This window comes from Pollicipes pollicipes, unplaced genomic scaffold (genome assembly GCF_011947565.3).
Source record: "Pollicipes pollicipes isolate AB1234 unplaced genomic scaffold, Ppol_2.1 Scaffold_5724;HRSCAF=6776_pilon_pilon_pilon, whole genome shotgun sequence".
NCBI classification, from domain to species: domain Eukaryota; kingdom Metazoa; phylum Arthropoda; class Thecostraca; order Pollicipedomorpha; family Pollicipedidae; genus Pollicipes; species Pollicipes pollicipes.
In genome coordinates, this window is record NW_023596746.1 from 9,501,009 (window position 1) to 9,514,268 (window position 13,260).

General features: G+C 49.1%; 1 protein-coding gene across 2 annotated transcripts in view; it reads right to left on the reverse strand.

Annotated features, from left to right (window-relative positions):
- LOC119103288 (troponin C) overlaps positions 1 to 13,260 on the reverse strand; it is a 30,120-nt gene that overhangs the window by 764 nt on the left and 16,096 nt on the right. Inside the window, exons 1-5 of one of the 2 annotated variants that reach the window (XM_037226752.1) lie at positions 8,668 to 8,726; positions 7,299 to 7,326; positions 1,538 to 1,681; positions 762 to 881; positions 291 to 422 (exon numbers count right to left, since the gene is read on the reverse strand). In XM_037226752.1, coding sequence (XP_037082647.1) covers positions 291 to 422; positions 762 to 881; positions 1,538 to 1,681; positions 7,299 to 7,326; positions 8,668 to 8,670 — 427 coding nt within the window. In that variant the 5' untranslated portion in view covers positions 8,671 to 8,726. Of the gene's footprint in view, positions 1 to 290; positions 423 to 761; positions 882 to 1,537; positions 1,682 to 7,298; positions 7,327 to 8,667; positions 8,727 to 13,260 lie in introns of those variants that run through there. The other variant, XM_037226753.1, reaches the window with a different exon arrangement.

A 13,260-nucleotide genomic window follows, 5' to 3' on the forward strand; every position in this document is an offset into this window, starting at 1 on the left:
TATCAGTATGCTCATCTATCGTGTCATGTCCGTCTCGAGTAGTGTCGCTTCATCGCCTTCCTACGTTAGCGGCGCAGGTATCTCCTCGTGTCCTGATCGGACAGACAACTCGAGAAACGTGACGTAGCCGAAGAGCATGCTGTACAAAGGCTGCACTGCTGGCACATGTGATTGCAAAGACGGTTGCCGGACTGTCTGCCCTTCACAGGGATCAGTGGGGAGCCAGTCAGCATCCGACAAACGTGTGACGTGGTATGGGGGGGGGGGGGGGTGGGGGGGGGGGGGCGCACCGTCGAAGTCGACCGTGCCCGAGCCGTCCGTGTCGATCTCGCCGATGATGTTCTCCAGGTCGGACGGGCTCAGTGTGTCGTCCAGCTCCTTCAGAATCTCACACAGAGACGAGGTAGGGATGTATCCGTTCCCTGACCGGATAGGAACAGAAGCGATATGCCAGGGCATGCAGATAATATGGCTGGTTTGAATAATGAAAATCGCTGCATTGCGCTGTGACGTCCCTCGCACCTTTTCGCATGGTTTGACCAAATCAGAACTTAACAAGTTACCATCGTTTAGAGGTGGAGCATCATAGATTGTCTCTCAAGAAAGTGAGGGAGACGATTACACGATTATCGTTTTTCGACTGCTCGATAACACATGGTGATCAGCCCTAAGTAAAGGTAGCCCGAACCAAACCAAACCGAACTCTACGTGGTTACAAGACAGCATATCCAATGATAGCCTATGTCCGCCACGTTCGCTACCGGCTTTGTCGTAAAGACGAAATGCTTCCTTGAGTTCCTTGGACATGGCTTCAGCGTCGTCCTCGATGATGAACTTGGCAGCAAGGGTGACGAACTCTTCGAACTCTAGCATTCCGGATTCTGTAACAGTGAGTGGTTGCCACCTGGTTGCTACCGTCAACAGCGACCTGCTACATCGTCATCTCCTAGCGGCCTCTACCACCGTGTTCTACGGTGCAGTAGCCAACGACGCGGAGTTGCCAACGACGCAGTAGCCAACGACGCGCGTGACAAGCGTCTTATGGACCTCGAAATTTGAAGCCCCATCAGCGTTCCGCCATGTCTCCTTGCACCCGGGTGTGCAAATTTTATCACATAACGCTGCCTTTTCCCGACAGTCATGTATGACCGAATGTCCTCATGCATCCGACCAGATTTCTGCACACCTCACATGCAGCGATCCAGAGGTCTGCCTCTCACGCTTGTCCAGAAAGTCCCACGGGTTCCATGGTCAAATAGAGCGCAGAAGCCTGCGCAGTTCCAAACAACCTTCAGGCAAGGCAAGGTAAGGCAAGAGGCAAGCTTCCGCGTTCCATGTTCCATTCCTACCGAACAGTCAGCTTCCTCGCGTACGGCTGGCCCTGTAGTTGCTGTCGTGATAGAATCCACCCGTACACTTGCCCTGAGGTACGCTACCGCCTTTGCGCTGAGATGCGCTTACTGTTGGTGTCCACCGTCTCAGGGCTCAGATACGATCCACGCCGACGTCCACTGTCTTTGAGCTCAGGCGCACTCACTGTCGGCGTCCACCTCGTCGATGAGTTCCCGCAGCGTATGTGCGTTGTAGGCCTGTCCCATCATCCTGAGGATGGTGCCCACAAGATCGGTGCTGATGGCGCCCTTCTTCTCGTGGTCGAAACCATCGAACGCCTTCCTGAGCACTGCGAAACGCCGGCTGTTAGGTCAGTTAGTCGACACTCAGCGTGAGTGGCGCAGTCTGGTGCCAGCGCAATCGCATCCACATGATTCTTATACGAGTGGTAACTCCAGGCAGTGGTCTGTTTCACACATCAGAGACCGATGTCCGACTCACGCCATTCTTCGTCGGCGCGGCCAAACCCGTGGGCCGTCGGACATGATGTGGACATGAAGCCTCGCGTCCTACAGCCGTACTTATAGGCTCGCCAGTGACTGCCAACTGACATCGGCTGGGCATCGCGAAGAATGACATCGTGACATCGTGCCGTGCGACCGTGTAAAAACTTCAGATATACATATGGCACACCTATATATATATATATATATATATATATATATATATATATATATATATATATATATGTGCGAGTGTGTGTGTGTGTGTGTGTGTGTGTGTGTGTGTGTGTGTGTGTGTGTGTGTGTGTGTGTGTGTGTGTGTGTGTGTGTGTGTGTGCGTGTTTGATTTTAAGCGACCGCCGATTCCGCCTAAGTATGCTGATTGATGCATCGTTTGAGGCCCCGGGCTTTCGACTCAGCAGTGACGTTAAAATAAAAACTGTCGTACAAAATCACTTGTCGATATTTGTACATTCTAACGTTTTGAGACACTAGAATATGAATGACACCAATAATAACTTTGATGTTTTTAGGGACGAAAGCTGTGCATCGCTGTCTTAAAAGCACTGTAGTACAAAAAAGACAAAAATGTACTTTACATGTACAAAAAGACAAATCTGTACTTTGATTCGCATGTAATGGATTTGGAATAAAAACACTACAAAGGCACATGGCCATAACCACATGTACAGCAGCTACCGCACACTAGTTAACAACTCAAGTGCTGTGGAACAATTTTCTGGTTGCTTAAGGCCGGAGATAACTTGTTGATAGATATGCTTTCCAAAATTTGAGGCCGTCCTCTGTCATTGCATGTCTGAAGAATGCCAGTGTTGTCTGCCAGTTGTTGTCGCGTTATGTCCTGCCTGACCGACGGACAAGACTGATATTTTTCAGGCATGCAGCGGCAGAAGACGCCTTCGAGTTTGAGAGATCATAATTATCGACGAACTCTCTCTAAACCAAACGCATTGTTGCACAACTCCTGAGGCTTTAGGAAGTGGACGGTAGTTACTGTGCATGTGATTGGGGCAATGGGTCTTTCCTGTTTTCTCCGACGATGAAATAAGGTCTTGAAGCGTTAGAAGGTACAGATAACGACGAATACATGAGGGATTTTATAACAGCAATGTTTTAGCTTTACGACACTGCTAAGTCAAAAGCCGGTACCTCGAACAATACATTAAGAAGCTTGCTAATACGGAGCCAGCGGTCGCCTTTAATCACGCATGCATATAGGAAAACGTTCTGCCAAGATATACCGACATATATATATATATCTATATATATATATATATATATATATATACACATATAAGTTTCACATATCATATGTGTTCATGTTTTAGACATGTTATTATATATACATATAAATATATATATATATATATATATATATATATATATATATATATATATCTCTCTCTCTCTCTCTCTCTCTCTCTCTCTCTCTCTCTCTCTCTCTCTCTCTCTCTCTCTCTCTCTCTCTCTTCCTCTTTTTTTATTAGTTTTGATTTTTGTTTTATTTTTGCTGTTAGCTTTTTTTGTCATTCACAACGTTGTCCGTTAAGCTAGAACCGCTTTTCTGGTTGCTGAGTAAGCCCCCCATCACAGTAAGCTATGTTTAAAAGGTTCTCTGATTTTAAGGCCATCCATGGAAGACGTTTCTTCAGTGTTGTTCCGTTTGTATTCTTTATTGGGCACAGGGTGTAAGATCGCAGGTTTAAAACAACGCGCACATGCAGACTCCCGTAGATTTTTATAGCATGTTAAGACGACAGTTTCATTTACCACGGACGTCATCGCGTCGAATAAGAATAATTATTTAGATGTTAGAGAGGAACACAACAGGTGGTGAATATGACCATCACAGCCTGTTCAACAACCGTATCTAAGGCTGTCACGTTTGTATCTGTCGTTAGTTAAACTGTGGAAGCCGTTTGATTCGCTCCGCCCGCTCGATGCCACGAAACGTTGTCCATAAAGTATTCTAGCCTAGAACGGCCTTGTGACTTACCTTGGCTTATGCCGTTATGTGTTGGGTGACTTAGAATTTTCCGGTACTCAAGACATATAGGATGTTAGTTAGGAGGCATGAATAGTGGGCGAGGCAAGGCGATAGCACGGGAAACACTGAACAACGGCCGTTCTGACCGGATGCTGCCAAATGGAGTGCAAGTTTTTCTTCGTGTGGCGAGTACATGAAGGGCCGCTGGGAATTCTAAATAACAGTAATAGCCTGACTCTCTTATATACCCAGAGCTCATGGTTAAGTCCAAAGACTGTCCAGAGATGAGCAGTGTATCTTTGGATCCGGGTATGCAGGGACCCTTATTGTATGCAGGGGTCTTTTGAAAACCAGCGGCCCAATCAAATTCAGCAGCCACATGGGCACAGACGCACTGGAACGCCCTCAATGGCGTGCCCAGGATTTCGTCGAAAAGGACATCATATGGGGCAAAGGGGCCCTCCCAGCCAAAAACTTACCTCGCCTAAGGTACAACAAGGTTCGCAAGGCTTGCTGTCTTAGGCAAGGGCGGAAAGTACTCCTCGGGGCTTAGGGAACCCTTCGTTGGGATACGGGTGCCCTTTTAAGCTGGATGTCTTGTTGTCACGCGTGGCAAAGCCAGGGTTTTGTCCAGCAGTGGCCCACATCGGGTCAAAGGGACCTTTCAGCCAAGAGCTGTCTCTTCGTGGCTCAGTGGCCATATTTTATACTTTGCTGAGATTCTGTGAACCGCTTCGGGCGGCTACTATTTCAGGGCTCAAATGTCTTCAACCCTACACACATTTAGGGCATTTAGAACTAACCAGAAGTGGGGGCCATTGATGCACTTGGTGGTTCATTAAAAACAAGGGGCTCGGATGCCCTGCTGTACTTTGAAGACGCTTACCTGATGGGTCTAATATTGTGTCAGGCGTGTTCTTCAGCAAAGGTTACCATTCCTGGCAAGCGAGTGGCGCCTCACTTCGGAGCAGTCCATGCTATGCAATACTTCGCCAGTTACCGTTAAAGCAGCGGTGCAAATCAAGCGATGCTCCATGAGACGGTGCTGATCAGCGCTTAAGAGGCTGGGGCACTCCAGGCCAGATGTGAGCTGCTGGTGAGCGAGCTTTTCCACAATTTTGCATGTGACTGGAGCCAGCGTGGTGACTGGAAACAGCGCGATGAGCCTAAAGGCTGAGGCTGCAGACGAGCTGCACAGTTTCCGAGACGATGTCGGCGGTGATATTGCAAAGTAAGGTTCGCTCGCTGACGCCGGAGCCTTCCACACTCGATGCTCTGTGTGGTACTGAAAATAAAAACCGCTGAGGTAGGCCAAGTGTAACATGCATTGGGCCCGTGCTGTCACAAGGGAGACGAACGCCCAGTTTTTCGCGTTCCGATTGATGGAAATCTGTGGTGACTTTGTCCCGGGTCTTGGTCCCGATGGAAGTGGAATAGACAGCCAGTTAATCTGGCGGGAGAATCACAGGCCGGCTGGGTGGGCCCCTTTGGGTATTACTACTGACTGCAGTTGACGATACAGCATCGATGGAGCTGTGAGTTAATGCGTTGCATGACTACATCTCGAAATCATTTCTTATGGCCCGCTTACCCGCGATGTGCAGCTGCTTGTAGGCGTCAAACTCACCGTCGGTTCTGGCATCGCTGCGCTGACACACAAGCCCTAATGTCTGGTCACTAATAAATGAAGGTGATGGGTTGTGTACGTAGAAACGGCGCGCAGGGGCGTATATGTCCCAAATGCGGTGAATCCTAATGTGCAAACATCTCAACTGACGCTCGCACGCATCGTCAAGTCCGACAGTTGTCGCCAGTCCTCACGACGCATGCCTTGTTCAAAATGCTGGCTTGACTCTGACTCTGACTCTGACTCTGACTCAGTGCGAGGAATGACGGTGGGGATGGCAACGCGCCAGTGATGTGAGGTGTAGATACACATTTGAACGGTACATGCGGATGTTGCGTTTTGCCCACACAGCTCCCGCAACGTTAGGAGGATGCTCGGTCATGGAGAATACTCGGCTGGCAGCGGACGTACCGTCTCTCTCTGACCTGGCTGACCGCATCACACCGGGCTGCCTCGACGCAACTACAGCGCCGCAGCCAGTGACATCGACATCGGCCTCATCAAGTTAAGCTTCCGGCTAAAAGCATTGCACTGCTCCCAGCAGTGCTAAAATCGGGGTAACACATAATACGTAAGAAAGGTTCGATGCCAAACAGGAAAGGAATGCAGAGAGAGAGAGAGCCCAATTTCAAGTCCATGTAGATCGATACGACGGGAGGAAACTGCCGTGAAAACGCCACAAACTGAGTCTCCTCGCTGCCTGAGTGAGACTCCCCGACCAGGGACTTCGATCACAACGTGAAACTAGGCAACATAATCAGTCTTCTTTAAGTCTGACGATTCCTTTCTTTTGTGCTCCACTTGTGGCACTTCGAAAGGCCTCCAGCAGATTTTCCTTCATTGCGGTTAAGGATAGGAAGCTCTGTGTAGCCATATTAAGATATTGCCATGCTAATGTGATGTGCCATGCCTTGCCATGCTAATGTTATGTGCCTTATCTTGCCATGCCGTGTGATTTGCGTTGTCTAACTATGCTGATATGATGTGTATTGCCTAGCCATACTAGGCAATTTGCCTTGTCTAGCCATGCTAATGTGATGTGCCCTGTCTAGCCATGGTAATCCGATGTGCCATGTCTAACCATGCTAATGTGATGGACCAATCGCCTAACTCTTCAGAGGCTCCGCATGAAAATCTGTATCCGCATTCATTCACTAATGACGTGGGGGTTACCAGGCCGTCTGGCATCTCCGTCGCAAACCTTCATGAGCCGCGACAAACTGAACCGTGGCTTTTTGCTGTAATATATCTCGAACAGCTTAATAATACAGATTAAGCAATCAAATAAAATAACCAAGTGAAGTGGGTGATTTTCAAAAGACTGAAGCAGAACATTCGTCTACATAAAGATGGCCATGGACTAATGAAAAGTGGAAATTTCTTAGGGTAGGAAAGGTAGGAAGCAGAAATGGTATGAAGTGTGGAGATAGGAAAGAAAGCTCGCTTACATACCACTTCTCAGAGGTGCCAATATTGGTCAAATGTTTGATATTTTCGGATGGATAATGTCACTTTCTAGCACTTAGCAGGGTCTTAGCACGTTGGTCTTGTTCGCGTCAGAGGATGCCAGCGATTGCTTTCAGATGGCTTTAACAACACGCTTGAGTAGTTAAATGAAGGTGTAGAAACCAATACGTTAACTTTCGGCATATCTGTCGCCACACAAATATTGTTATTCATCTTTAAAAAAGAGAAAGCAAGCCCGTTTGCATCGGTTAGAGCTAAGACATTGCACGTTTTTTTCACAGCCGATGTCAGAAACATGAGCTGATTAAAAATGGTTAGACAGAATAAAATGTATTGCCGTGGTTGGATTACGTGCACTTACTAGTCACTTGCTCCTTATCAAGCTCCTCCTGCGAAATGTCAGGTCAGCGTTAGCAAGATGGTCCTGAGGGTCGCATATCCGCTGTAAAGGCGGTGTGCTAACAAACGAAGACGACACTGCGCGCTCAACTAAGGTTCTGCAGACTGTCCTCTCTCTGAGTGGCTGCCATTTCCTGGGGAATAATAACCATGCACATGAAAATGAGGCTTGTACTACGAGTGGTCGTAGTGAATGAGGCAATTGGGAATAAGTGCCTAAACACGTAGGCTACGGGCCAGGGAAAGCGCCACATAGCGTCAGTGGACGTGCTGGGGCGTTAGATCGGGGTCATCGGGTCAGCCATCTGCAGCATCCAGATCCTGCTGAAGTTGAGCTGGGAGACTGCAGCGGAACATGAGCCTGGTGCCGCTGCCGTCTGTTGCGCGACTTTATCCGCCTCGTTCAGCTGGGCCGAGGGTCACTTGCCAGTAACTTTCAACCTTAATATGAAAGTCTGATTGATGCGCATGTGTAATGGACGGCCTAACAAATGCATGCTAATCAACAGAATAATACCCCTGAAGCTCACACGGACCAAATGTCTGCATCGGTAGTGATGTGATTAAGCTAAGCGTCTGGAAAACCAGAGGTGCGGAGTTTGACTCCAAGCGGCGCCTGCCTTTCTTACCCATGTGAGAGGCAGGCGACGCCACATAGCCGCACCAGTTGAGTGCGTTGCAGAGCCGCAATGACTAATACTGACGAGGTACCGACCACAACATAATCCTTTAAACATAATGCTATGCATCAGACCTCTTCGGGACCGTTCTATCAACGACACAAACGGAACAATGACGAAACAAACGTCTCAAGTCGTGCAGTCTCCCTCGGCGCCACCGTGAAGTTGTCTCTCACTGGCTGCGCACTTGATGCCAGACCACTGGTTGTCGATCGGACGCCTCACAGCGGCCACTAGGCGGCCAGCTCCGCCGGCAGGAACACGGGAGTGAAGCGGCCAGTCCCGCCGGCAGGAGCGCGGGAGTGAAGCGGCCAGTTCCGCTGGCAAAAGCGCGGGAGTGAAGCAGCCAGTCCCGCTGGCAGGAACGCGGGAGTGAAGCAGCCAGTCCCTCCGGCAGCAGCGCAGGAGTGAAGCGGCCAGTTCCTCCGGCAGGAACACGGGAGTGAAGCGGCCAGTTCCGCCGACAGGAACACGGGAGTGAAGCAGCCAGTTGTGCCGGCAGGAACACGGGAGTAAAGCGGCCAGTCCCGCCGACAGGAACACGGGAGTGAAGCGGCCAACTCCGCCGACAGCAGCGCGGGAACGACAGGCCAGTGCCGCCGGCGGGAGCGCGGGCATGGCGCGGCCAGCGAGCCCTGCTCACCCACTCACCATGTCTTTGCTGTCGGGCTGTCGCGGCCGGCGGCGTGCGCTGCTGGTCGGAGCGCGGTCTTCGCAGCTCTGCCAGCGGCCACTCGCCCAACCGTTCGTCTTCCGTCCGCGGCCAACTAAATTTAGCTGACTATTCTGTTTACTCAAGCGGCTGATTTCCAGTCGCTTTCTAGCGACGAATCACACACAAATTCAGAAGCCCGGCGCGGCACATGCCACCTCTAGCTCGGCATATGGACAGCATGTGGAGGGTGAGCCATCGTTGCAGGCACACGCCAATGGAAATATTAATGCGGAATCTTTCTTGTTGTGTGTCTGCTATTTTTCATCGAGTTCCGCCCAATTTTATGAGACTATGGGCAGGTAATGTTTAGGAAAAATGGCGTAAGCTGCCGATATGTTCGTACCTCTCTGTATTTTAGGCTGAGTGTGTTCTGTCAACAAAACAAAAATGTTCGCCTAAAGGAGTACTCTCTGTTTTGTTGTTAACGTCTTGCATGTGTTCATTACATCCTAAACGAATGGGGCACAAGGACTCCCCGACAAAGACTATGCCCCTCCCATGTTTTTTTTGCACAGTTAACACTTAATTTCGGAAATGACGTTTTTAGCCCGCAAACCTGCCGAAACCCTGACTTACATAAATGGTGCATTGCTTCACGAACCTCCAAGGCAGACATCCGTACCAAGATCGAGGGTTCTTAGAGAATCAACAGACTGGGAAGATCAGGGAATACAATCTGGGGACATCAAGGAGATCAGAGGCGTCATACGGTACGGGGAGAGGCCCCAAATCAGGTGCCCATGACACATCCAGCGTTCATCAACAGAGCTCTCATGTCTTTTCTGGCCTTCTTACCGGCTCCATAAGCCCATTGTTTTCTTTCGGTAACTCCTAACTGTCCGCAGAGCACCTTTCGAGAATCTCTAACTGTCCGCAGAGCACCTTTTGAGAATCCCTAACTGTCCGCAGAGCACCTTTCGGGAATCCCTAACTGTCCGCAGAGCACCTTTCGGGAATCCCCAACTGCCCGCAGAACACCTGGGTATTCAGAATCGTGCGGCTCGTGATGGAAGGATACTCCAGACGCCAGGAAACTAGAAATAAAAACTAGAAAAAGAGTTGCTGTGAAATCCAAAAGGCTTTTGTCCTGAGGGGTACGTCCTTCCACAATGACAGGGAAACCCCAGAGCCGACGAGCGACACACAGGCTGGTGATGGCTCCGACGCGGCCAGGGAGCTCCGAGGGAGGCGTGTGATCCGGGATGCGGTCAGGGAGCTCCGAGGGAGCTGTATGATACGAGATGCGGCCAGGGAGCTCTGAGGGAGCCGTGTGATCCAGTATGCGGTCAGGGAGCTCCGAGGGAGCTGTATGATACGAGATGCGGCCAGGGAGCTCTGAGGGAGCCGTGTGATCTGTGTGAGGCGAAGGTTCTCTTGAAGTCAAAATATTTAATATGGCTCAATTTATCCAAGGCATTCATGCACATTCAATGGTCGCAAGAAAGTCATTACATACCCTGAGGCCCCTGAGGAGAACATCCAATACCCTGAGACCCCTGGGATGTCTGCTCAGACAACCTGCCTAACCCTCGTCATTGTGGAAGGCCCTAGTTGATTTATGGAACAAAATGCTCTCGATCTTCAAATTGAATTAATTCCCTCTTTCCGCACATTTCTGGTGTTGCTACGAGAGGGGGACATTATCGGGTATTCATTTAGGTTTTGTGTGTGCCGAGGCCACCCACAAAGAAGAACGGAAAGCAGCCACCCATAAGCAACACGAACGTAGATCTGGATTATTATCGATTCTTGCTAGCGAATTACGGAGAAAAATATATCCCGAGCTTGCAAGAAGTGATCAAATCAAAATGTTTTCATTGAGGCCATTCAAGATCATAGTGGCCAATTGCTTGAAGTGGTGGTCACAATAAGTGGCTGCAGATCTTTCAGAGGTTACATCTCGCGGCAGAAAGCATTAGCTGTCTCCCCTTTTATCCAGCATGACAATGCTGGTGACTTGCTGTTACATGCGTCATGAACAGACCAGGAATTACTAGCTGATCTTATAAGCTGCAGTTGCCAACAGTCACGTGCTCTTCGTTCAAAACCTCCTAGGCATCTACGCACTAATGCTGCAAGACTATATACTGCGGATCTTGTGTGCACGCCCTGAATAGACGCAGCCTCAGCAATGAAGGCCGAGGCTGCAGCAAAATCGCCCTGCAAAGCCGCTGATCAGAGGCCAGGGACCATTCGTTTTCATATGTCAAACAGCTCGTCTCCGCCACCCGGGTCGCTGGCGCCGCGACCTGGAAAGCGGCTGGAAACTATTTATACTGCGCGGACACATGCACGCCTGGATGCCTGGGTCTGCCTGCCTATCGACGTCACGTGACCCGCCCCTCCACGGTTCCCGCCCCCAGAAGCCGCACGCCCAGTTCATGACTACGCAGGACTGCATCACAATATCTGTATTGTTACACTGTAGCCGACACCCATAGATTCCAACCGCCCGAGTCCATCTTCAAACCCCCTACTCAGCGTTCCGTACGGGTATATAAAAGGACTGTTCAAAATTTATGTGGAGGTGTGAGCTGAGATAGCCATCTTCAAGACCATTTCCTGCAGTTCAAAGCTTTGCTGTTTTCAATAATTCAAGTCTTCTCGTTTCTGAGCTAGGCGCACGCGAGCGTGCGCAGACGATGTCGCTCGGCCTATTTTGAAGTCCCCCAGAGATACATGACGTCAATACCACACCCCACGAATTTCGCCTTCTCAAAAGTCACACTGTGTTCAAAGCCAATAAAAGCATGGCCATTGACTTATTGGGGTCTGGAATATTTCAGTACCAGTAGCTACATTAACAGGCAGCAGTTGGCTTTCAAACAGCTTAAAGCATTCAATACAAGTGTCCATTTCAAACCGCGTTTTGTCAAATGTGACAAAAGCATTTGGGGAGTATCACGGACATGGGACTGGAAATCGAATAAGTTCAGAATAACGCCCCAACCGAGAACGCAATTGCAAGGAATAAACATGTTATTACTGACAAGTAAACAAGAACACCACGAAAAATGGTCAAATCACGCGCATGTAACGATCGTTGGGATCGTTGGGATAGATTTTGCACGCATAAATTAACAGACCACCTTGTGACGAGCCAAGATACTACAAATGAGCCAGTCGGTTCACCACAGTGGGAGCACTAGCTCAGCCAGTCTGACAGCGGCTCTGACGTCATAAGACGCTCTATTACGTAATGAAACGATGACGCATTGAAAAGCTATTTCACGTGTGGTGAAATTTTGTTATCTAGAGCAGTCTTTTGCACTTAAAAGCATGGTGCATGGTGTTAGTCTTCTTGCGCCACAGCACGCCAAGGATCTTTTTTTTAAATGACGCACATTGCAAGACGGGAAAGTTTTGAATACAATGTAAGTTCCTTGTTTCATAATGTTTGTGCAAATGAGTGTTATCTTTTCCATGAGGATTTGATGTCACGTATGCTAGTTAATAAAACATAAATTTGTGATCAAGAAAACAGAAGTGTGTAAATTTTGGAAGCAGAATACACTCTAATAGCGACAATGTAGCCGGCAATAGCCGCTAAAAGCCCTGTAGGGTTTTAAGTACGCGCGTCCTGGCCTTGCAGGCCCCAAAGAGGCAGCTCTAGTACCAACTTACGAAAGTTCAGCTGTTGTGCGGTGCAGGTTCAAGAGCGAAAATATGTTTCTTGAAAGAAGGGGCAGTTCAATTGTCAACATAAAGCCACTCACGTTTTGTTTCAACACAACCGCGGTTCAGCTAAACGAACACTACTACTAGCCAACCGAGGGAAAAACCATGAGATCACCCTTGCCGCCGATGATTGCCTACGTCTACATGGAACATTTCAAAGATACGACGATGGACACCGCGCCGCTCATGCTCTGGTAACACTGGAAGACGTAACGACATTCATCAGGGATATCATTAGCATGCAACAATCTATCCAACTCACCATGGGACGTAATGACGATAGTAGGTTATCATTTCCTGCCGTTATAGCGTATTCAGCAGCTAGTCGCTACCATAACTCTCAGTCACGCCACCCGACCGCCAGCAATAACCGCATGCTGAGATGTCTTCGACATGACGCAAATGCCAACAGCAACGATCACGTAATTCGCAAGGGGGATTAACTTTAACCGAGACGTTCCGCAGAGACGGGCACTGGAAAGGTTTTATAGACTATAAGCCCAAATAGCTTGCTGAACAAGCAGGCCAGCCAAAGAAAACTAACAGCGATGGCCTCATTACACTAGAACAAGGGCCTGTCAGAGACAATCAGAAGAATTTGCTGATGATACAAGATCACGATAGCCTTTTAAAGCAATTCAGCGTTTCGGAGAACAATTATCAACGCTAGGCTACTGACACCCAAGCAGCTTACGAAAAACTGCATATGCGATTGAACATGCAGTTAGTGCAGGTCCTGCAAAGGAGAAACAATTCACCATCAGAATGGAGAAGCACAGAAAGACAACTGTTCGGGGTGAGACTCAGAAGTCTGGCGAGGCAGAGAGAGATCTCTGGCATTGTCAGAGAGC